The sequence below is a fragment of the Ammospiza nelsoni genome, chromosome 3 (assembly GCF_027579445.1).
Source record: "Ammospiza nelsoni isolate bAmmNel1 chromosome 3, bAmmNel1.pri, whole genome shotgun sequence".
Classification (NCBI taxonomy): domain Eukaryota; kingdom Metazoa; phylum Chordata; class Aves; order Passeriformes; family Passerellidae; genus Ammospiza; species Ammospiza nelsoni.
In genome coordinates, this window is record NC_080635.1 from 74,729,855 (window position 1) to 74,755,054 (window position 25,200).

Here is a 25,200-nt window from a genome sequence, read left to right on the forward strand (position 1 = left end):
GAAGATTTGAATATACCCAAAAAATGTGATTCAAACCAAACAAACTTAGATGTTGATATAAAAAAACTTGATATATTTCATTTAATAGTAAAAGAGGCAAAAAGAAAGAAAGAGAAAAGAAAGAAAGAAAAATAGAAAATGAGGTGTCTGAGGGAACAGGGAGAGTGACAAAGATTAGAAACGTATCACCCCTCCATGGGTTCCAAGGATGCCTCGTTGTTTCCCTCCATCTGTTCTTCTTGGTGGTCCCCTGCCTTAAAGCTTGGAATCCCATAGATTAATATACATTTGGGCAGGTGGGAATGGCCATGTCCCTCCCCTGAGGGGGGCAGGTTTGACACTGTCCGTTGCAGTACTGTGGATCTCTTGCATTACATGCAGTGCTCTGGTGCAGGGTCTGAGGGCTCTTTGGGAGGGGCCTTTGATGGGCCATGACACCCTCTCTGCTGTCCCTCACATAGATGTCCCTTGAATGTGGCTGTCCTGGGTGAAGGGGCCCCACAGCTGAGCTGGTGTGCCCAGCAGAGGATGAGCACTCACTGGCCAGAGGCTGTGCCACACACCCAGACCCTTTCCTCCTCTCCCCTTTGCTGCAGGGTCTGTGTGAGCTTGGCAGCTGATAAACCTGGGACTGTGGCCTCCACCTCAAAGCATGTGCTGGGCTGGGCCAGGGGTGCTCTTCCAGATGCTCTGAACAATAGTGTCACTTTCCTTATCTCAACTTGTCCTATGGGTTTAACTCACAGTTTGGGGTTTCAGTCAGGAGGCCCATCCAGGGAGGGCTTTGGGGGTGCAGTTTCATTATGCACTTTTCTTATAAAGGGCAAAAGTCCTTCATAAACATTTTTAAGGCATAAACCACAACATTTCGGTCTCAGACATGGGCCAGAGAATGAAATGTTTCCTGCCCCACTCTCCAAGTCCTGACTGTGTACACAGGGAGGGCAAATCTGCAGGTGAGGAGGGATCTCTGAAGTGGTCAGAGGCCCAGTGGTCAGGGGGTCCTTCCCCTAATCCTGTGGCCTCTGCCATGCTGATGCACAGATGGAGCAGCACACTATTGTGCCCATGACTGAGGCTGGTAAAGGTGCTGGGACAATTCACAGCCAGCTTGTAGCACGCCTGTGAGCAGAGCCAAGACCTTTGTTTCAAGCAGATCTGCAGAGAAATCTGTCAGAGGCCAGCAAGGCTCAGGCAGCTAGAATTCACTGGAAAATACATTACATCCCATGAGCCCCTCTCTGCCTCCCCCCACCAAGGGCTGCACTGAAAACAACAAATTCTAAGCTTTTCTGGGCTTAAAAGATTACACTGTGATTAGTGTGGTGGTGAGAGCAAGAGAAGCCCTCACTGCTGTTGGACCAGAGTCCTTCGTGGGGCCTGTGAGGCTGCTGGGGGAGGAGGGGACACAGCAGAGGCTTCCTGCAAATGGAACTGTAATTTTTTGAATGGATGAGCCAGCTGAACTGTTTCATGTGTTTTTCAAGAATGCTTCATGTGCTCTTCAGGGATGCTTCAGAGAAAGGAAGTGTTTTGGTCAGCTCCAGGGCTGTGTTTTTTTCTTCGTTAACCATTTTTGCCAGCACCTCCTCTGACTTCTTGGGCCATGGAGGGCATGGATGGAGACAGGATGTGGCCCCACAGGTGGGAATGAATGTGCATGTAAACCAGATTAGTGGGAGAGAGTGTCCACATTGTAGGACAGGTCTTAGGGATATGGAGCCCAGTAAATAGAAGCCTTATTTAATGGTTAAGATTTACATTAACTTCTCCCCACTGTGAGACATATAAGGTGTCACATGCTCTGCTGTGACACCTCCCCCAAGGGAATGGGTGTCACATCAGGCTGACACACGGGACAGAAGAATATGTGCAGTTACATGGGTCAGGACACAACAGACAGGTCTGTGATGGGGATTTCTTATGTAACACATCTCTGCAGAGGGAGCAAAGGCTGCACACAGGAGACATGCTGCACAAGATCTGATGCCTCTTTTACAGCCAGCATCAGAAACTTTCAGATGGCTATTTACCTTGGTGCTGAGCAGTAAAGGCAATGAAGAAAGTTGTTTGATAGCTTAAAAATGAACTTTGCTCTCTGTTGCAGGAGTTTGGCAGACCAAGATCAGCAGCCGTGAAAAGAGACACTTAAGGAAGGAAAGGCTGAAACAAAAAGGTAAATGTACAGGCTCAATTTACGCACCTGATCTGGCTGGGCTGCTTACCCCTCCCCACAGCCCAGTGTCTGTTTGCTCTCTTCATCACTTGGCAGCAAAATCCAGGCACTTACTGAGGCTATTTACTTAAGAAAAAACAGCTTTGGGAGCTTTTACTTGGAGCTTGCCTTTTACTCCATGCTCTCATTAAAACACACAGCAGAGCACACAGCATTACCCACAGGACTTGGAAAGCAGATGTCGCTTAGATGGTAGATCTGCTGAAGGCTTGGTGTCATGTGGGCTTGTTGTTTTTGCATGGCTTGACAGAAGTTTTCTGATATGGAAAATTGGATGGAATTCGGATATTGGATGTTTAAAAACACAAATAATTTTCTCAGTTCCAAACAGGTTCTTTAGTCCAGGATTGCCCAGACTAAAGAACTGTAAAAAGAATATACTCTTATCCTAATGAGATAAAATGACACAACACTTGGTGCTCACTCCACCTTTTTTTTCTGGGGATTTCAGGGTGTCTGCTGTGCACTTATGCCTATACACGTCTGCTAATCATGTTATATGTAATAACCACTATATGAAAGCAGATCATGGAATTAAGACATTTGGAAGTATTTTCATTATCTGTGATAAAATGATCAAAATAACTTTAGGTTTATAATATTAGAGTAATTTAGAAGCTAAGATAGGAGTTTGGATATTGGAGGGACGTAAGTGGATTAGGAGAAGTAGCTGGATATATGTCTGAGAGTGCACTGTTTGCAGTAAGGCTCTTAAAGTGCTCTCAGGTGCTCTATTAAAATTGAAGGGTAAGGGAACAGGAAATTTCAATAGAAAAATATGCAGACACCTTGGGACCACTTTATCAATCATTTGGGTTATATACAGTTAAATATCAAGAGTTTAGATTTTTAACTCTGGGTTTATCAAGGGTCTTTGGAGGCTGGAGGTGCTGAGGTCTCCACTTTTTCTCCAGCAAAGTGAGTGGGTCCACATTTCTTTCTTCATGTAAGTTGACCTCTTGACATCAATGGTGCCAGCTCCATCTGCAGAACCCCATAGGGATTAACCCTAAGGTCGTTCAGGTGTTAAGGGCTTTGCTGACCCAGGAAAGGGAGCTCAGTTCACCAAGTCTCATTTGAAGCACCAGAAGTCTTTGGTGCAGTCCTGCAGCCTGGGCTGTGCAGTATGCTGACCCCCTGATCATGCTGGCATGGGCATTTCCAGGGTAGTGAGATCTGATCCAGGAAGAAGCGCTAACCCTGCCGAGTGCTGGCTGCTGTTCCCTGGCAGGGGAGAAACAGCAGCATCACCATTAAGGGATGTGAAGGTGGAGTTGGTGTCAGCAGTTGGTGGTCTCCTCCTCACCAGAGCTCCAGAAAATGGAGCTATTCTGAAGGCTGGAGTCATGAAACTCTTGAGGAGTCCTTTGGAACAAAAATGTTGGAGATAACTGTCATTTTTTAAAATATTCATATGCCTGCACTGATTTCTGTAGCAGCCTTGAATGACCAACATCCAAGAAGTTTCCTTTCTTTTTTCTTGGAGGTCCAGCTGTTCTCTTTTTGTCCCTTCACTGCTCTGGGCCCCCAGCAGGACTCTGGAGGCTTTGAGCCTCCCCTCCAGGGAGGGATGCCCAAGGCCACTGTGGTGCTGTCCTTCTCACATTGGCCTTCCTTTTCTCCACTTCAGTGTCCCGTCCCAGGAGCTGTGTTTCACTGCCACCATGTCTGTAAATAATTTCAGTTGGAGAGAGTCTGATGGGTTTAGATCAGGCTTTGTTCTGTTTTCTCTCTTGAACAAACTCTTCCTTGTAACTAAGAATAACAATGATCTGTGGTAATGTTTGTTCCCGAGAAGACCCCAGCAGAGCATCTCTGGGTAGCTCAGTGGCTGAGCCAGCCTTTGACTGGGATGAGAAGAGAGCAGTGTGGCCGCTCACAGAGGACACTGGTGGTGGTGGAAAAGGTGCTTTCTTTGCCAAGGCAGAGTGTGGGACTGTGCTGAAGGGCTCAGGAGCTCTACGGGAAGAATTGGCAACCTCCAGATTAGAAGATGATGTTTTCTCCAATGTAGGTGAGTGTTGACATTCCAGTATTGCTGAGGTGAAGCTTCGCAAATTGCTGTGTCCTTGCTGCAGCCCCACTGACATTCATCCTGCACACACAGTGTTGTCCACCCTCCTAGGACCCTTTATTTCCCAGCAATGTGAAAAGAGGGGTCCTTATGGCAGGAATCCCTTGTGTTGCAGACTACCTGCTGGGTGCAAGTTGTTTTCTACCCACAGGTACTATTTGTGTCTTTTACAACCAAAGCCTTGCCTTCTGAGGATGCTCACACATGGTCAGAGTTAGGCTGCAGGGTATATCCATGTATTTCAAAAAAGGAAAAGGCAGGATATTCCTAAACTGAAAGCATTTGATTTTGACTACATTCTCAGTGATTATTGAGCATGGTGGTTGAACTGAATGGTATATAAGGCCACATGATGACTCACCTTCAGCAGCAGTAATCCAGTACTCTGATGAGTCAGAAAATGCTCTTAGGTTGCCCTCATGTGAGTTGCCTTCTCTGCTAGAGTCCTTTTCTTGCCAAGTACAGGGTTGGTGGGGGAGGACATTAGCACCATTTTTACTCTAATGCTTTCAAAAGGCCAAATTCCAATACATGATGAGAACTTTGCCAGCAGTGCAGAAAGGGGGCAGCAGTTCAGATGAGTGAGGAATTTTAGTCCAGAGAAGTGCCATGCTGGTGTGACATGCATGTTGAAAGTCTGAGAAGGTGAATGTGGTGATGGGGCTGGACTCTCCCTGTCCATAAAGGTGATTTCTTCTTGCTGGAGGCTTGTCCAGCAACAGCAGTGGGTGTAGGCTTGGAATGAAGAGAACATGGAAGGGCTGTAATGAGCTTGGGAGCATAAGGTAGGAACTATGAACATGACATGAGATTTTGTTTTCATTTTAAATTCAGGAACATGGGATATTGCAGATGTAAAATCCTGCCCTGTGACCTTTGGGACATTGTCAGATCTCTCCAGGGATTTAGGTGAGTGGCCTCTTGTACTTCTGTCTGAATTCCTATATCACTTTCTTAGCTGCTTGGCTGAAAAGAGCTCTCATTGATCATACATGGGTCGTCTCCCCTGGAGCCACGTCTCATTAGTCACTCTCCCTTGCATAGCTTCTTGCATCTGCAATCCAGCACACCAGTGTTTTAGGGAGCAACATTAGAACCTTTACTGAGTGCTTTCCAAACTCATGTACTCATCTTGGTACAAATTTTAAAAAATACTGCCTCCCCTGCAGATTCTTTCTGTTAGGTTGACTCACACAGAAGGTTTCTGTTGTGCTCTGATAACCAACAAATTCAGAGAATTCCAGAGCGAGGGAGGGAGTGAATGTGCACTTGGAAAGGCTGTGTTAGAGGCTGCCTAGCCAGCAGCTTCTCATCCAGCACAGTGAGGGGTTTCTTGCCTGACCCTCTCCATGCATGGCCTTGAGAAGGATGGAGCATCTCCTCATTTTGCATTGAGTTAAGCCTCATTTTTGGCTTTCACTTTGCATCTCTGCACCTGTCAGTCTTCACTGATTGACTGCACACACCCCTGATTCATACATTCCCTGCCTAGCAGAAACTCACTTTGATTGAAAGTTTAGCTGGATGATGAATGCAAAGTCTGGTCCTGAATCTATTAGAGATGCTAAAGACAAGCACAGATATATATAGATATCTGTGCACAAAACAGTGTGTGTGATGTTAGCCAGAATGATGATATCAGCTTCTAAAGCCAGATAAGGCAATTAATATAACATATGCCATATTTAACCATCTGTTTTCCAATACTTTGTCAGTGGATTCTAGCAGTTCCTAATGTATAAGTACTCAACAAGGAGAAATATTTTTTAACATCTGCATTTATGCACCAAAAAAACAAACTGATACACAACTGCATAAACCTCAGAGTTTATTAAGTGAAAGGAAGAAAGGAAAAAAAAACCCAATTTATGAAAGATGTGAAGAATACCCTGGTCTATTATGTACAGGCCTTAGAAAGGGCTAAGGGGAGTCATTCAGGGAGGCATGTGAATCTTACTGGTTGCTTTAGTTACTGAAAGTAATCATCAAAGCAACTTTTTCCTCCAGCAGCTCTCTCACCTGTGCTCTTTCATGGAGCAATTAATTTGGTAATTATGGATTTCTGTTAGCTTGAGCAGAAGCCTTCTCACTGAAGGTGGTGGGAGTTGGAGCTGGATACTCTGGATGCAGCTTTTGTTCTGCAGGAACTACAGCTCCCTCCTTAGGTCCCCAACAGAGATGTGCCAGAAGTTTACTTTTCTGAATGCTGTTAGCGTAGCCACTCCTGAGTGAGTTGCTTTTAGTAACTTATACATGTAGTGTCCTCGTCCAGCCTTTGTTAATAAATCCACAGTGATGAGATTAATGTGTGGCTTAAATTACATAACATCCAGGCATCGTGACATAGTGAGCAGACAGAGATATGATTAATTGGTTTTAATAATGTGAATATACCTATGTGATTATCTTTTAGGTTTGGGATTTGGGCTTTTTTTGGTTTAATTTTTTAATGAAGATGCTTTCCTGTGTGCAGATAACGTGAAGAGTAAATCATCTGAGGACAGTCCTTCCAGATGCTGTTGGCATGGCAGCTCGACTTTCCTCCCAGCAGATGATGCTTGGCAGGGGCAGGGTACGTCTTTTTTGCCCTTCTTCTGTAGACAGACAAGTGCACCAATGCAGGAACTCTCTTCAGTCCATTCCCTAAGCCTCAGACATCAGGGTCCACTTCCCACGTGGCTCATTTGCTGCTCAGGGAGAAATCCCATGTGGGTTGGTTTTGAGCAGGTGCCCAGAGCTGCTGTGAGTCAGTCAGGGCAGCGGTTGTCCAGGTGGAACCTTTAAGGCAAGAAAGTGCATTTCATTTATGTTTTCCCTCTGAAGAAAAACAAATAATGTGGTAGGTAGTGTGTGTTTTGGTATGTACATACTGGTGCAAAGTGTAACTAGAGCTGCTGGGCAGCAGCAGCAGCAGCTGTAGGGGGCTGTCTGCAGGCTCTGCAGCAGTGCCCTGCTATCAGCTGTGGGCAGATAAGCACAGGAGCAGGGCAAGCACAGGGTGATCCCTCCCCACACCCTGCAGAGGGTGGGTCAGGGACTTCCTGAGCCAGAGGCAGCAGGATGGGCTCTGTGTTTCAAAAAGCCCCATGTGTTAGCAGTCAACTCGGATTACTGAATTTGTGAAACGAGTTCAAAGCTGTGTTTGGGTTTCATAACTGAAGCATTGTATTTCCCTCCCTCCCTCCTATGGTTGTGTGGGAAGGTGGAGCTGAGTGGCCTTTTCCAGGCAGCTGCAGCCTGGGCTCAGTGGGGTGGCTGGGGGAGAGCCATGGGAGGACAGGGTGCTTTTCAAGCTCCATGTACCTTTGCCAAAACCTTAAATTTCCTTGGAAATGCCCTGAACCCAGATGCAGAATACAACTCCAGTGCATTGTGGTAGTCAGGATTTCAGTCTTTTTATGACTGGTAATGGGTTTTTTTAGTTTTAAAAGAAAGACAAGCATGGGTCCTGAGTGGCTGGAATAATTTGGCATGAACAGTGTGGGTATTAGATGACCTTTTCACTTGACCTTTTGGTCAGGATCGAGTGAAGTATTTATACATATATATATACCCCTGTTGTTGGGAAGCCTTTCCCTGCTCTTGCAGGAATGATGGCTGATGAGCTGAGCAAACCTCTTTGTGCTCTAGCTGCTCTGATTGCTTAACTGCAGGAGAACCCAGAGGGGTGGAATGCATTAAGGAGAAAAGATTGTGGTTGTCTTCCTTCTCTGCCCAGCGGTAACTGAAGCTCTGCAGCAGATGCACCATTTTGGCCGTGATTTTATAAATAACACAGTTTGCTTTAAAAAGAATAAAAACAAAACCCCCAGCCCTGAGCCTTCCCTTCCCTTGGTGCTGTGTTTCTTCACCCCTGCGTTGCTGCAAAGGGTGCCTGGCCCTTTCCAACTTCGGAGCCCCGTCGCGCCCACGCGGGATGGAGGGAGGCAGTGTGGGCAGCTCTTCAGCAGTGTTCTCGTGCTACATGTCAGGCTACACACTCTGGGCTTGATCTGCACTTGCACAGCCAAGCAGAGCTCTGCTTTTGGAGTTCCATATCTGTTGAGAGTAGAATGACAGGAGCAAATTCAGGAGCTTGCTTCTGCAAACATCAGAGCAGAAGTGTTTAGAGGATTCAGTCTGTCTTACAGCTTGCTTTTCTGTTCTGGTATTTTTTTTCCTTTGACTCATCAGCCTTGCTCTCGATGCAGGGGAGGGGTGCGTCAGAAACATGTATTCCCTGAATTTAGATGAGGTAATGGTTGGCATGAAGGTTGGCGCTGCAAGCAAAATGAGCTCTTAGACAGTTAAACACGGCCTGTTGGCTCTTGCAGGCTTGGGAACTAAAAAAAAAAAAAAGCCATTCATAGCCTAAATATGACCTGGGGTCATTTCATCAAATCCAGGGCAGTACATGTAATGAGTCTCTTTGTTCTGTGCTGGGCTGGTACAGCCAAAGGAGATGCATGCTGGACTCCTGCCTCTAGCCTGGCTGGTGGAGCTGCCTTGGCCTGCTCCCTGCTCTACATCAGGTTATCTTTTTGTGAAGTACCAGCAATAATAACACCCTCACTTACAAAAGGCTTGAGATTTAAGTGTTGGCACAACTGAAAGCATATATACACAGAGGGAGAGAGGGAGTTAGTGGTAAAGGGAGCTAGGCAGTCACTTTTGGAATATTTAAAAGACTCTCAATCAGGCTGATTTCCAAACAACACACTCCTGTGTTGACATTCATTAATGATACATGCTTGCTGGTGGTTAATTCTCAATTATTGTCATATCTGGAGTCCTGTGTCCATTTCTGGGCTCCCCAGTACAAGACAGGGATATGCTGGAGAAGGTCCAGCCATGCCTGTGTATGAGCACCTCATGGGGTCATGGCCTGGAGAGTGGGGAACAGGCAAATGGGTAACAGGTGAATTTCCACTTATCCATAAGTGAAAACTTTTTTTTATGGGGAAAGTGGTCAGGCAACAGAATAGTTTGCCCAGAGAGGTTGCAGACTTTCCACCTTTCAAACTATTCAAAACTTTGCTGCATTCCTGAGAAACCTGCTGTAGTTGAGCCCTCTGAGAGACATGAGGTGGGACTAGACAATTTCCAGAGGCCACTTCCGACCTCATTGATTCTGAAATTCTCATTCTGTCATCAGTCATTGTCTCTGCATATTCAAACAATTAGTCCTTAGCAATCTAAGTCTTTGTTAGCTGGGGGCATTCAGTGTCTTGGAGTTGAAGCCACATGGTCAGCACTGATGGCTGCTGTCCCACCAGTCCCACCAGCAGGGTGAGGTGGCCAGGACTCTGCCATGAGAGCCCCAAAGTGGAAAGCTTTGCTTGTCATCTTTTCCCCCTACTCATCATTAGTGTTTGCATACTTTTCATTCCTGTCACAAAGAGAAAGAAAGGGGGCTGAACCTCTTCTGGTCCTGACATAATTCACTTCATTTTTGAGCCCAGGAAGTGCTCTGCTTTCACCAGGTGCCTTTCTTGTTCCTGTTCTGCAGAGTTGTTCTCTGCCTGGGAAGCTTTACTTGCATGTGCTTCCTAATACTCCCTTTGTGTACCTATGGCACACATCTGCCACTGCCCCTGTGGTGACATTTATGTGCTTGAGCCTTGCTGTCCCACAGAATGCATTGCAAGCTGTGGCTGGTTCTGCTGTTATAAAACATGTAACCCACACAGTGTGGCCAGCTGGGCTGTTTTAGAGCACTTGTGTCTGGTTCCAAGGCAAGGGAATACTAATTTTATCCCACGCATCTGCTTCCAAGTGCAGCAGACCTGTGCTTTGGCAACAGCGCAGTGCAATCTCAGAAAATCCACATTCTGCTTTGCAAATACAACAGCTCATGACCACGAGAGTCACTTTTTATCTGTGTCTTGGCATCCTCCCAATGAATCTCTTGATTGCCAAAGCAAATTTTCCCCATAACCTTAAGAAAAGTTCGATGTCTCCTGATCCTATGTCTCCTGAGTCCCAACCTTCCTTCTGTTCCAGAGTTACAATCAATTGTAACTAATTGTTACAATCAATTGTTTTATGGGAATCAGTAGCTTTTTTCCACTAAAAGAAGTCTTCAGTCTGGGGTTTATTTGATATTTTGCCTCTACTGAATTATGCTGAAGGAAGGCGCCAAATAAGGGATTCTTCCACCCAGCTATTGACCTGTAACACAGAAATTCAAGCTTTAGACTGGAAATTATCTACCCATTTTAACTGAATGTATTACACTTAGTCTACAAGTGATGTCTTGGCAAGGATTTGGGTTAGGACTGTGTTCCTAACACAGTAAACTGCCCTTTGCAAAGGGATGGGTTTTTTACAGCAGCCACAGAAAAGCTCAGTGCCATGGACAATATGCAGCCTACTGAGGGGTTTGCCCTGCCAGATGAGCCTCCCTTAAGTTTCTGCTGCCCATATTTTGTGACAGCGTGCAAGAGAGGTGCTGGTAGATTAGAATCCGAATGTACAACTCCAGATTAGAAAATTTTGAATCCCCGTCTTGGTGACACAGACTGTTTTGCTGCAGTACTTTCCAGTTTCATTTTCCAGGCCAGATAATTAGGTTCAGCCTGTACAGTACTGCACTCCACCCTGTCTATCAGCAGGCACAGAGAAGTTGCTGACTGTCCCCTTTGAGCAGATCCTGCTGCTTGGGGCCCTGTTTTCCTGCTCCCCAACACCCCCCAGAGCGCAGCCATCCGCTCCCTGTCCTCTCCTTGTTACACAGGGGAGAGACTGGAGACCAAGGGCATTCAGGCAGTTGGTGCTGGAATGGACTTTCTGCCTGCAGAGGTGCTGGCAGCCTCCCTGGTTTCTGAAGACGCCTTCAGTGTTGTGTCTTTCAGGATCTAAATGTGTTTTCATTGCATGGGGTGCGTGGAAACCACCTTGGCCTTGAAATGCACTCTGCAAATTTGCTGCCAACAGAAAAGTACAGCTTTGTCTGGGTGGAGTTTGCTGGAGGACTAGGGTGGGTTGCAAGCAAGAACTGAAATGGAAAATGACATTTAACATCATTGCTTTTGTAAAAATGAACAGCAGGAATTGCCAAGACGTTGGCCTGTGTTGGTGCTGAGAGAGATATCACCTCTGTCAGGGCTAAACCCACATGGGGAGCAGGAGGACATGCAGGGCACATTTCTTTTAGTGTTTATGCTCACAGGCATTAATGATCAGTTTTAGCCTGTTGGAGAATTGATGACCCAAGGAGAATCAGATTTAAAAATACTAGAGAGTATTCAAAGTTTAAGGACACTGTGGGAGATGTCACTGAAGGGAAATATGCTACACAACAGAAGAGATTTTAAGTCAGAGCTTTGGGATAAGTACATTTAATCAGAGCTTTGGGATAAGTACATTTAATCCGATTTCCCCATCAAATCCAGCAAATTGCAGAGAATCTTATATTGCCCTTAATTTTAGTCTGAGTTGATTTTAAACACCCCTGGGACACAGTACTTTGGGACAAGTAATTCTGAGATGAGGCAGTCACTGCTGTCTGGCAAAGTTTCATGCCCACATGTGACAAGGGTGAAGCATTAATGTAAGCCCATTGCAGGCAATTTGCCATCAAAACTATTTTCATGTTTAGAAGCATATACATAAATGCACTTTTTGAGATATCAGAAGTTAAAAAGGTGAAAACAACAGTTGTGGCTTTCCATGTGTTAAGTTATGGTCTGTTTTGCTTGCACACCCACAAGAACATCCATGAGCAGAGCTGCTGTCTTGCAGCTCAGGAGGGCTGAATTCTGTTTTGGACTGGAATTTGATGAGGGAATGCATTGAAAATTAGTTGTTCCTTTCCCCTTTGAAGAAGGAAAGAGATATTGTCTATATAGATGCCATGGATTTTAAACTGAGAAGCTTGAATAATGTTTATAATCATGTTTATAACATTTGGCAGCAAACTGGTTAGAGCAACTTTTTGGAAACAGTTTTCTTTTATCATTCCCAGCATGCTTTTGGTTTTGGCCCTGCTTCAAGTAGAAGTCTTTCCATCCCGCTTGGGAATTTTTTTTTAAGAGAAGTAATCAGCTAAGAGTTATTATTATATGTTTTCAAACTTATATTGTGTTTTTAAAGTCATTCTTCCTGTTAGGATAAGACTTAAGATTGTTACATTCAAATTGTTAAAAAATAATCAAGTAGTCCTTTCAACATCTTATGCTGATTTATCTGCTTTTTTGCACCTCATTCAGTTTGAGTGAAGGAATTAAACTGGTCTGTTTTGCCTTCTTGACTGAGGATAGTTTGCCAGTGCTTTGTGGAGAGGCAGCTGAGGGCTTGCAGCCAGATCTTCAAAGGTACCAGATGCTGAAAGATAGAGAAACCTAAACTATTTTGAAAAGTTTTTTGCCCGGTTCCCATGAAATTATCAGAATTGACGCAGGGGAGGTGTTCTCTATTTCATGCCTGTTTAGAGTTGTATATTAAGGAGGTTTGGAAATCAGTGCTGGAATGGTGCTTTTCTGGCTTACATTCAAGAAAAGAAAATAGAAAAGGAAGATGAAGTTGAGAATGTAGTTGGTTCTATTTTTTGTAAGAAAGAAAACAACAAAGAGAGCAATAATGAACGCACAAATCCTTTGTTAATGTTACTCTTCCATATGAATAATTGCCCAGAGGATGGTGTGTTGCAGTGAATGGAAGAGCCTGCTGTGTCTGCCAGTGTTTCTGGATATGCCTCAATCCTTCTTCATAAAATTAAAAGGAAATATTTGACAAGCCACTCTATTAGTTTTGTAAAGCTTGTTTTCTTGAAAAACAAGCTTTACAGAACTAGAAGGGCTTTTGGTTTTCTATGTGCTTTTCTGCCTTTCTTTAATTTTTCTCCTGTCCTGCAGAGTGCTGTCACTTATTGTGAATTGGCAGTCAGTGTATATGTCTTAATTAATTTTAAAAATAAATTTGTAAATGTTTTAACACATTTAAGACATGAATACATGCACATCCAAATATCACTTGAGCAAGCAAGAAGGTATTTTTTGCAGCATTTGTGCTGCTCATGTGAGGCTGGGAAGTAGTATGGATTTGAACATAATTCATTCATATGCTTGCCCTAATAGGTGACCCTTCCATGATTGACCTGGACTCAGACTGGAAGGCTCCCACGGAGGAGTGGGGAAACTGGACTGGAGATGAGGAGCATCAGACGAGGGATGAGAAGAAGGTGAGGCAGTGCTCTGGATGGCCAAGGGAGACCTGGTCCAATGGGGTCAGTCTCATCCACACTGGGGTCTCCAGTCCAGCCCTGGAGCCAGGCTCATTTGGTTGTGGGGGCTTTCTCATGCTGGGAGGAAATGCTTGGCATGATCCCTGCCTCACTTGTCTGTGATAGCTGGAGCTGGGGAACACACTTGCAGGAGGCATGAGATGGGCTGGGGGGAGCTGATTGGTTCTGGGAATTCATCATCCCCCTGTGGTGACTGCCCTAAGCACCAAACCTTGGGTGTTTGCACCCTACTGCTGCTGACCTTCTCAAATACCCAGGCCTTAAAAGAGGTATGGAGCCCAGAGCTGACACAACCTTCACAGCATCTCAGGCAGCCAGGACATATTTATTTAAGTTTGCTGATAAGAGGGTTTGGTGACAGTGATACAGTGGTATCTTGGGTGGAGATATAGAAGCAGACGTCTTGCTGTTTAAATGCTTTCTAGAAGCCCAGAGAAATGTTCCCTTCGGCCAGCATGGGAAGAGCAGGCTGAGCTTTTTGCAAAGATACCTGTTAAGCTGAGGTGTGCACCCTATCCAGAGAGACAGCCCTTTGTACACTGTCAACACATACTCCTGGAGGTAATCAGTTTTCCTGAAAAAAAACAAAATTAGCTGTCCCATGACTCCTCTTACAAAATCTCTGATGATTGCAGGATTTGCCAAAAGGCAAAGTAGGCATTCGTTTCTGTCTTTCTGGACCTGAAAGCAAAACACAACGGAAGAAGAAGAAGATGGAAGTGAAGGAAACAAAGGGTGGAGCTGGACTGAGGCATGTGAGTATTTTGTATTCCAAGAGTAGTGTTTGGTTTTCCATTAGCAGAGGGGGATTCTTCTCTGTTAGGATGACCTAAGGGAGACTTTTCTTCCTCTCTGTCTTCTGGCTTTCTCTTCTCTTTTCTCCCTGTCTTCCCATAAAAAGCAGTTATGAGCACGGGGAACAGTGGAGTTTTGCAACATGGTATTCCCTAACATATTTTCAAAACACTTTGAATTTGCAGTACAGAATGTTGTGCACTAAACTTGGAATGCATCTGCCTAAACATTTTTTCATTCATGATTAAAACCAGATGCACTCCAAATTTAGTGTACAATTGGCCTGTGTTTCATCTGTAGCTGAGGGTCACCCAGAGATAAGAGATATCAACAGTAATGAAAAGGTGGTTCCCAAAGTCAGTGAAGATAAAACAAGGCCATTGTTATACCACTAAAAAGCTTATTTAGAGAAAAATGTCTCAGAGTGTAACAAAGAAAGGCTGTGGAGAATGTCAGTTCATTTGGGATGGGAAGTGCCAGGAACAGAGTGTTGACTGGCTTTTGGTCCAGTGCTTGCCTGTGACTGGTGTTCAGTGAAATGAGAAATTGTGGGGGAAATGCCCGAAATGTCCAAATTGTATTTCATTCACTTGTCACAGAATGTGTTTTGGACGTGTACAGCTGCTTTTTTTTTTTTTTAAATCATTTGTCTTTCCCTCACACCCACTGTGGTCTCATGATCGTTGAGATGATTTTGCTCCCAGATCTCCTGATGCTCCCATTTTAAGGGAAAGGTTTTAACTGCCTGACTGACCACAGTCCACATAATCATCAGGATATCCCAGAGTTCCCAGAGTGCTGCCATACCTTTTAAAATCATTTTTGGACATAAAAAATGAAATTACTTATGAAGCCAGATCCACAAAATTGCTCATCCCACTCCTTGTGCTGCCTGCAGTGTTTCTGTGGACTCTAGTCACTTAGCAGTTACTGGACACATTACTCTTCAGTGTCACTACACAATGACAGTACTTTCATCTCAGTATTTCTTTGCTCTTCTGTTCACTGGGAGAAGCAAGGGGAAAAATAACACTGAAGGACAATTTCAACACTTTAATCCCCTCTAAAACAAATAAATAAGAGGTAGGTAGATAACATGGCAAACTATTCTAATAATATAAAAACTAATTTGTCCTGCAGTTTCTTTAAATGCCCCACAATAATGACATTTTCTCTCATATTTTGTACTTGCATATGCTTCGTTTAACTCATATGCTTAGTGAAGCATATTGTTTCAATTAAGCCCCAGCAAGGTTTGCAAACAAGAATGGAAGAAGGCCCCAGGGACTTGATATCTACAAGAGATAGCAGTGATGCGGTCAGTGCTTCCTTCGAAAAATCCTTGGACATTGTTAATAATTCACCCAATAATGGTAAGTGATTGTTTTTGCACATCTGATGAATTTTCAGAATAATGTGTAATCTAAGAAGTATTCACAAATGTATTTTTAAGTGAATATGTGAAATGTTTCTCCTTTAGCTGCATATTTTAATTCTTTGAGAGGCTCTGTATTACTCAGAGGCTATTCTGACAAATACTTGTTGCTGTTCCTCTCAGAGTTCCTGAGCAAAAAAAAAAGCTACAATTGCATTTAGTGACTGTAATTTTTGCACAGCTCTTTTCAACATGAAACAGAAGCAAATATGAATGAGTCAGAGCCCACTTAAAAACACTGAGTCCTCCCCATGATTTTGAATTTCCCTAGAAAGTAGGTGGCCCTTGTAAAACACACCTAAAAACCTTTAAATCCTCTTCATCAGGCAAAAAGCCAACAGTTCTCAGAGATGCAATTGCATGTGGAAGGTGGAAGCATCGTCCCTGTTGTTTGTATGGCAGGTGTACCTGGAAAAAAGGAGAGGAGGAAGAGGAAGAAAATGAAGAAAGAGACTTGAGGGAGCTGTGTAGCTGCCAGAGTGCCAACCTGATGGGGCAGACATGCCAATGAGCTGCAAGGATTCTGCTTTCTGCGATGCCACTGAGCCCCAGGCAAAGAGAGGCTCTGGGAGACCTCCCAGCGAGAGGAAGAGAAGAGGAGCAGTGAGCCAGAGAGCGTGAGTGTGTGAGAGAGGAGAGAGGGAGCAGGCTGTGCACAGGAGGTGGTTTTGAAACAGAGTGGCTGTTCATTGCAAGCTGCTGCCCTTGATCAAAAGCTGTTGAATGGGGTTTGACTGGTTGCATTAAGTCCTTTCAGTTTTTTGCTGTCACGTTGTTTGTCAACTTGTAGTGTTCTATGCCATTGTAGAAATAGTGGGGCTGTACCTGACTGTGATTGTACTTTGGTCCCATGGAGGATCCCCCAGCTAGTCTGGTCTCCCCTGGCATTTCTGCAGAGGTGCTCATCGACAGGCTGGTAATGTACAGAAGGAAGCACTGTTCAGAAACAAAGGGAGAATAACATGGATCATTCTCCAACTTCCTAACTCTTTTAAATCCTTGGTGGCTGCTATTTGTCAGACTTTTGCCTCTTACCTTGCCATATTTATACTTTTTACCCCACATCAGACTAGTTTGCTCCTCACAGAACATTTCTAAAGGAGGTTTTTAACTTGTTTGGAAAGATGGTCTAAACCCATTTTTTCCCCTGGATTTCATGGTGGGCTAAAGTTTAAAGTCTGTATGTCCAAAGCATGTTGCATTTGTACTTATAGTAGGCTGAGGTAACTTTTAAAAATTATTTTTCTTAATCTGATGTTTGGAAGATTTTATCATTTTGTCACTTGAATATTCTAATATAAACTAAATTTGTGAATGAAGTTTTTAAGTCAGTTTAGTATTTATTGAAGGGTGTGTATTTCTCCTTGTCAGAGGGCTCATAGTATGGAGGAGAATGTGTTACAATAGAATACTGTGGTTTATAAGCAATGCTGAACTGACACCATTAAAAGCAGAAGCCCTTTATCCCCAGAGGAGCTGCAGCTTTGTTGGTAGCTGGGGGGTCTTCTGTAGCTGGTAGACAGTCCTGAGACTGTGCCTGACCCATCCCAGAAGTGCTGCCTCACAGGATGAGAGCGTTTTTCTCAAATCTCCATCTGCATTTGACTCTGTGCCTTTGGAGATGGTGGGGGACAGTTACTAATGCATGTTAAATGTGTGCACATTTGTAGACTTTGGGCTGATGCTGTGAAACTCTTCACTAGGACAGTGAATAACCAGGGATGTCAGTGGCTTTACAGTGCCACAGCTGCACTCCTGTTTGCATCATGGAGCCAGAGGAGAGCTCTGTGCTTCTGCCATTGCATCCCTGATCCCCAGTCCCAGCTTGTCTAAGCTTTACTTGCAGCTCAACACTTTTCCCTGATGGCCTTCATCTGTTGCATAGCTGTCAGATTGGCTGTACCCTTCAGAGAAGCAATTAACTGCAGTAATGTATTTGTGTTTAGAGTTTAGCTACTATATGTTGAAGCTACTATATGTTGAATCACTCTTGTGCTATGATTTTTGGGGTAGTTAGCTGTACTGTGTGCCCTGAAATTTAGCACAGTAGGGTTGTTTCAGAAGGCAAGGGAGGGGTAATCTTAACTTATGCCAGTTAACAGCCCACTGTCTAGGATCTGCACATCTTGGTGTTTGTGTCTCAGTGTAGGTGAAATATTGGCAGTTCATGAATGGACTGAACAGACCAAAGACCTTTTATGGGGAAAGTAACTGGTTTGGAATGGATGCATAACAAGAAAATACATGGCCTTGCTGGAGGAACAGGTACAGCAAGTTCAAGGATTTAGAAGATGTGGTAATGAGTATGTGGGTAATGAACAAAGTTCTGCTATCTCTGAAGCCAATGGAAAACATTCATTGACCTCATTGGGGCCAGGATGTTGCCCATGGCCTTTGCTTAGCATTGAAGCACTGTCATCTAAAAAAGAAAGAAAGAAAAAAAAGAGATAAAGAGAAGCTCTTGATGGACTACAGATTTCTTCTGCTTTTTTTTTTCTCTATATCTGCTTGTAAACGTTTTGATGTCTTTGTAATTATGCTTTATTTCAACATTTTTCAGTATTTCAAATGCCACTGTTTTTATAATAAAACATTAAAACTTTTGTCCAGAGCCCAACACTCATGAGGTATTTTATTTAATTTGTATGTGTTTGAGTAAGAGCACGTGTTTTTTGCTAGAACCATTCAATTTTCAAGCTTTTTTGAGGTACTGTAATTTTTTTAAGAGATTCCCTTCATCTGAACTCTTCAATGTTTAGGAAATCCGAGTGACATTCTTTTGTTGTTGGGATGAAATAACAATCCAGACTTATAACGCTGACAAGCTGAATGAGGTGCTGATGACAAGCAGCACAAATGATATTACTGTTTTTGTGTCAAATTCTTCAGTACCCCTCTTCCTGACTTCAGTGGTGTCTGAGGGTTGCATTTTCCTTCTGGCTTCACTGTTTCACCCCTGGGAATTCATCACATTAATACAGAGATGGGCTCAATAGTTTACAGCAGCACATTATTTAATACCACTCTCTAATGTAGGCAAAAAAGAATTCCCTTCTACAACTAAATGTTCTTGATCATAGGCTTTCCTAAATAATTGAAAAGCACCTTTTAGGGTAAATTAGGTGGCAATGTACAGCATGCCTGTGTGATTAATCTCTTTTGTCAGCAGTTAGGAAAGGGTATGTTGGTTGTTGCTTGTTTGATATGGCTGTGGCAGTGCCTGGAACCTTCCAGTACCATGTCCCCCAGCAGTGCTGCTGCACAGGCTCCCAAGGATGCAGAGTGAGAGAACTGAATTTACAAAAACAACCAAATCAGAACACAAAACTCTAAGCAACTCTGTCAACTTCCATTCTTTCACTTCCCATTTGTCAGAGGCTGAAAAATAATTGCACAGCTTAATAAATGGTCTCTGCAGTTGCTTTGAAAATCAGACAAAGCTTTGAGTTTCTGAAGAAACTCGCCTTCATCGCCACATGTTCAGGTGAATCCCTGGTTTCTGTGCTTTTAGGACAGAGGCTGTGCAGATCATCAGCCTGCTCTGCTGCTCCTGGCTTCAGGAGGCATAACTGGGTGTGCTGGATGTGTGCATTCTCCCAGTCTCTGATCTTTGCCAGCTGGAGACTATTGAAAATCTTCAGACAGAAGATTCAACATCCCCCCAACATGCTGAAGCACTGCTTGAGCTATAACTGAATGTTATTCCTTAGAAGAGTAAATAGAGAGTAGCTCTCTGGTCATTCAATAACTCAGTGTAGTCTAATTGCCAGTTCATGGGCCAGGTCCAGCTGGCACCCCCTGCCTTTTCCCTCAGCAATTCATTAGCTGCTTGAGGGGCACTTGCCTTAGGAACAGCCAAAAGCTCTCCACATGCCTGCAAATGGCCCAGCAGCTGGAAATCGAGCCTCTGGTGCAGCCACAGTGTGGGATGTGGGATGAAGTGTGGCTGGCAAACATCTATGATCTCGTTAGGGGCAAGCAATTAATTGTTACAGCAGCAGCTGTAAATGATGAAATACATGGCTTTAAGTTTCCACTTTCTCTTAAACTCAGTCTGCTCTATTTTTCTAATGATGCTCTTTCTTGTGGGCAGCTCTTGAAGGGGGGAGATTGGCTATATCCCTAATAAAAGAGCCATGTCCAGATGTGATGAATCCATTGGCATTAAGACGTGGCTGATTATGTAACTGACACGCTCCTGATCTACAAAGTTGTGTTTACTTGCAGGCAGACAGCAGGATGCAGATGTAGAGGCTGAAGTTTCACACTCAAACCATGGTGTAACACTGCCAGGGTAAAGACAGGCAACCCATAGAGAGGAATTTGGCCTGCTGTTCCATAATTATCCATAACTGTAATTGTCTATAATTATCAAGGTCCCACCCAATGTGGAGATCGGTGGCACAGCCAACATGTGCACAAGCTGACTAGCAGGTAGACATGCTAATTGCCTGGCAGGAAATAATTTCTTTATTATGCTTTACTATAGCAGAGTAGCTATGGGCTACTCTGTAGTGCTGAGTATTTTCTAAGGGTAGCTGGATGTTGTGAGAGAGGGTTTTGAAGTCATGGGCCACAAAAATCAGATATAGGAAACCTTGTCCTTCTTTGATTGTACTGAATGAGACCCAGGCCCACGGATCTTTTCAAGGTAAAATGAACTTTCTAGCATGTGCCATCCCTGACATTCAGCCCTGCAGGTGTTCTTGCAAAGGAAAGATCCTCCCGTACTGACTGCACAGACACTGTAATGCATTGATCTCAGAAACAACTCTGTGTCTTCTGGGGAAAAGGCCACTGTAAAATTGACCTGTGTCATCCCACCAAGGGAATATCAGAGATTTGGCAAACACTATTTTCTATCAAACTTTGATTCTCTTAGTACACATGATTTTCCTTTGGTGGTGGTTCTGTGCAGCACACCTTGCAGGGACTCACAATAACCGGCTTCATCGAGCTCTTCTGCAGCACCAGTCTCCTGCCACAGGGTTCCTCCTGGACACCTGCTGGCCTGTGTCGTCCCACCAAGAGAATAGCAGAAATTTGGCAAACACTGTTTTCTCTCAGATCTTGATTCCTTTTTGTACATACACTTTTCCTTTGATGGTGGTTCTGTGTAAACAGCTTCATCGAGCTCTTCTGGCAGCACCAGTCTCCTGCCACAGTGTTCCTCCTGGACGCCTGCTGGCGTCCCCAGCTGCAAAGCCAGTCAAGGAGCACACGTGTGAAGAAGTCACAGCCATTAGGAGGTGACTCCCTGCCTCACTGAGGAGGCAGTGTTCAGGTGCTCAGGCTCCTCCTGCTCACCCTGCCAAGATTCATGGAGGGGCAAGTCCAGGCTGAGGCTGGAAGGGGGAAGCTGCCAGTGAGTACAGGAGACTTTCCATTTCCAGTGCTCACTGTTGTTCACGTGAAAGCACTGAGATATTGCAAGTACCATTTTAGATCATGTTATTTTTAGACATTTTCATAGCTCCTCAACTGTGTGGAGGCTGCTATAAATGAAACACAGCTCTTTTAGTTTTGAATATTTTGATTCTCTAAATGAAGAATTTTTGTTCAGTGTTTAGGATTTTTAAAGAAAATCTGAGCATACAGTGAGTAACCCACAAACAGTCCTGGGTTTGGAGAAACTTTATATCATGCTGTCATATTTCAGCTTATTTTCTAACCCTGACTTTGTGACCCATCTGTTATGAGTTTAAAAGGTTTGGAACTGAGTTAAACTGACTCATACTGGTAAAAGATAATTCATATTGTTAACAGCAACCAACTAGAACAAATAGTACAGAAGCTTGGAACATTACATTAGGAATCCCAAAATGAAGTTGATTAATTCAGTAAACAAGAGTAAAATTCAATAATCACAAAACTCACTGTGATACATTCTTATTACTTTCTAGTCCTTTTTACAAGAAACCACTGATCTTCCAAATTAGGCTGTTTTCCTACAAAATTCATCTTGGAGAAAAAGGATGGTAAAATTTGTTAATGCTGACTTCAGGATATCTGTGATTTTGCTGTATGAGTCACCAACAGGAAAGCTTCTCCCTGACTAATTTATATGATGGTTTTTTTCCTCTCATTGATATGTTAATGTATTGCTTTTACTCTAGTACGTTCTTCTCTTTTTTTAAGGAAGCAAAAAGTCAATCCATACTTTCAGCCTGGGTATTTTTCACACCTTCTGCACCAGTTCTATAGATTTTTCTAAATTCTGCTAAGGGGATACAGTATACTTTATATTGCAGTTTCTATGTAAAGATACTACTTTCTCTGTGATGTTGAAAAACTTTGGTTTTTTTTAGTCTAAAAATGTTTGTTCAGCATGGAAAATAACCGAATTTGAGGACCTAGCTAACCATTTCTCTCTTTTTTTCTTCGGGTTTTTTTTTTGTGTTTCGTTTTTTTTGGTTTTGGTTTGGTTTTGGTTTTTTTGTTGTTGTTGTTTTGTTTTTAGTTTTAGAATGCAGAATAGCAGGCACATGCATAAAATTATAGGAAAAAAAAAAAATTTAAAATAGCAGTAGCTTGTTCCTGCCCTCACACTCAAGTGCCCTCCATTTGGGATGGAGGAGGTCCAACATGTCCTGCACTGCACCTTCTATCTCCTGGCAAAGAAGCCAGTGGACAAGATGTTCCTGTAACTTTGACTGACCTGTAGTGGTGTTGGTCAGCTCAGCTCATGTCACTGTGCCTCAGTTTCTCAACCCCCATCAGGACAATATTTTCACTTAAGTGATATGAACTCTGCCTGACATTGCATATGATTATCAGTTCAGAGTCTGTACGTTTCCATTCACCCAACACAGCAAATGCTGAAGCAGAACAGCACCTTATTCTTCAAAATATTGCCATCCTGGCTATAGTTCAGTGTGTGGTTACAGCATTCAAACACCATCTTCTAGCCAAGGATAGGCATAAGAACAGCACAAGAGAGAAAATATGGTATTACAAAAATTAGCAGAAAACAGTCTTAGTGCTGCATTGTTTTGACATCTTGCAAGTACAGGACTTGAAATTTTGGAAGAAGTTGAAGCCTGGTCTCTCATTTACCTGATCCTAGCTCTTTTGCTGTCACCTTATTAAAATCTGATTATTCAAAACTAATTTGTGTTTGGTAAAGCATTGTCAGGCTCTCTCAAGACAGAAGTGCAAATCTCCTGTCTAGACATGGGTTTGAAAGCCCGACTAGTTTGGCTAATGAGGAACACCTCGATATCAATCCCTCCCTACCTGCTGAGAGGGAAGGAGTTAAAACGTCATGCTGGTAAAGGAATCCCAAGCATTCTTTTGCAGCTGCTTCTGGCTCGCAGATCTGTGTGTGGCTTCCTGCTCTTACTGCTGTGGATGCTTTGGTCCTGCATGCCATGGTCTGCTTGTGAGGAAGTTTTATCACTAGCACTCGCTGATTCTCTGAGAGTTTGCTCGGCCTGTCACGACTGTAAGCTGAGCCCAGAGTTTTTAATATATTTAGCCTCAGAAATCCTCTTTGAACTAGCAAAAAGGAGAGAATTAAGGCTCAGCGAGAAGGAAGTCTCTTGCCTGAGGTCATCTGGGCGCTTGTGGCAAGGAAGAACTCGAATCTTTCACAGAGGGTAGGACTAAAATCATTACCCTATCACCTCTTCCCTTAAGTACAAGAAATAATGTCATCATTCTCTTTAAATCGTTCTTTTCCTTTTTTTTTTTTTTAGGGAGGAGAAAGTGGAGAGGGTTTTTTTATGCAAATTCAATAGTTGCACATCAGCTTTTCCTGCTGTGGAAAGCTTCTTTGTGATGTTAAATGAGATTCACATTATTCTTCCCAGTATCTTTGTTGCTGAGTATAACAAGCAGCGTTTGCAGAGTATAACAAGCAGTGAAGCTCAAGGGAATCACATCAATTTTTATTCTGAGTCTGGCTGACAAAGATATGAACACTTAATTAAGATTTCTTTCATCTCATGAAAATAGCCCTGACAATCTGAGCCTGAGGAGAGCTTGATCTTAGCGAAGGCAGTGTCCAACTGCAAGCTCTTAGCTGCAACACTTGCCCTCACAAATCACTTCAACTGGGAGTGGGATCTAAAGGTTTCCAAGTGGATGTCCAAACTTTGAGGGAAGGGCTCCTCCTTTAATTTCTAGCTCATTCTAATCCTGTGAACTCCTGCTTCACACAGGGAGAGACCAACAGGAAGGAGAATCTCTCAGCCCCGCAGAACAATGCAATCAATTCAGGCATGCATGCAGCAGGAACGATTGGTTTAGGCTTCCCAAAGTGCCATCTGTGAGAAAAACGACTTTTTAAATGACTGATTACAACAAAATATACATTCTTTTTTCTATTTTTTTTTTACATGGACACGTGTATATTGATTAAAATTAGTCCCTTCTTGCTACATTAAATCAGAGTGTTGATAATTATGCATCTGTGCACAGGGCTGAGAACATCACAGCACTAAAGAAACAGTAGTTTGTAAGAGGATCATTACAGCCATCTTAGCAGCACTTACAACATGTTTATTCAAAAATGAAATATGCCCTAAGGAAGAAAAACACCAACTATGGAACCCTGGGGATTTAAAATAAAAAGGTCACTTTTAAAGCCCTTAAGTAAATAATTTCAAACAACTCAGCAACAGCTCACATTAAAAACAGACTAGGCAGCTAAAGCAATAAAATGTGTTAATTGTACAATCTGGAATGTATCAAAAGGACAACCACTGTCACCCCCATTACCTTCTCATTGTTCAAAGTGAAAAAACTCAATACTGATGTGCATCTTGGTGTATATAGGCACAGCAAATATTTATGGTTCTGTGTCTCAGACTGTGCACTGCCAAGAAGGAAATACTTGCAGCTGCAAGTAGAAGGTTAAATAAACTGTGTGCACTTCTGCATCAACAGCTCAGGTCTCTCCAGAAACCACCGGGTCAGGAGAAGTTTACAGGTCCTGCTCCATGTGGGAACAGGAGACTGTGTGTCGCTAAGTGGTGGTGAAAGATATCACATACACAAATGAAAACAGCACTTGGATTTACACACATTATTTCTACTTAATATATTCAAAAGTGCAGCACCCACAGGTTTCAGTGGAACTAATGAAGTATTTCCATTACCCACTCACCAACAGGGGCTTGACTAGGACTTGGGGTCACCAACAAAGTAAAGCACGTCTGTGGACTAAATTTCACCTCTTCTGTTTTCCCTCTAATGGCATATCCTCTTAGCATGTAACACAGTCTTAATATTATTTTTTAAAATTCCTTTAATCCAAGGAATTAAAAGAACAGCGAAATGGTTCATGTGAGCTAAACCTTCAGCAGCAAAATTCAGCGAAAGCCGGGGGATGTTGGCAGCACCTCAAAGCAGACCTCCGCATGCTCTGCCCAGGTGTCATGGTTTAATAATGGTACTTCCCAGTTCAGGACCTCCACTGAGACCTTCCCAAACCA

At 43.4% G+C, this 25,200-nt stretch overlaps 1 protein-coding gene across 1 annotated transcript in view; it reads left to right on the forward strand.

Moving 5' to 3' along the window:
* The window catches only part of LOC132070692 (protein LYRIC-like), a 30,812-nt gene extending 12,695 nt beyond the window's left edge, over nucleotides 1–18,117 (forward strand). Inside the window, exons 4-11 of the mRNA XM_059467677.1 lie at nucleotides 2,108–2,176; nucleotides 4,035–4,250; nucleotides 5,145–5,219; nucleotides 6,784–6,882; nucleotides 13,367–13,470; nucleotides 14,169–14,288; nucleotides 15,572–15,701; nucleotides 16,090–18,117. Of these exons, the coding sequence (XP_059323660.1) occupies nucleotides 2,108–2,176; nucleotides 4,035–4,250; nucleotides 5,145–5,219; nucleotides 6,784–6,882; nucleotides 13,367–13,470; nucleotides 14,169–14,288; nucleotides 15,572–15,701; nucleotides 16,090–16,274 (998 nt within the window). The 3' untranslated portion in view covers nucleotides 16,275–18,117. The remainder of the gene's footprint in view (nucleotides 1–2,107; nucleotides 2,177–4,034; nucleotides 4,251–5,144; nucleotides 5,220–6,783; nucleotides 6,883–13,366; nucleotides 13,471–14,168; nucleotides 14,289–15,571; nucleotides 15,702–16,089) is intronic.
* Nucleotides 18,118–25,200: the final 7,083 nt, after the last annotated feature.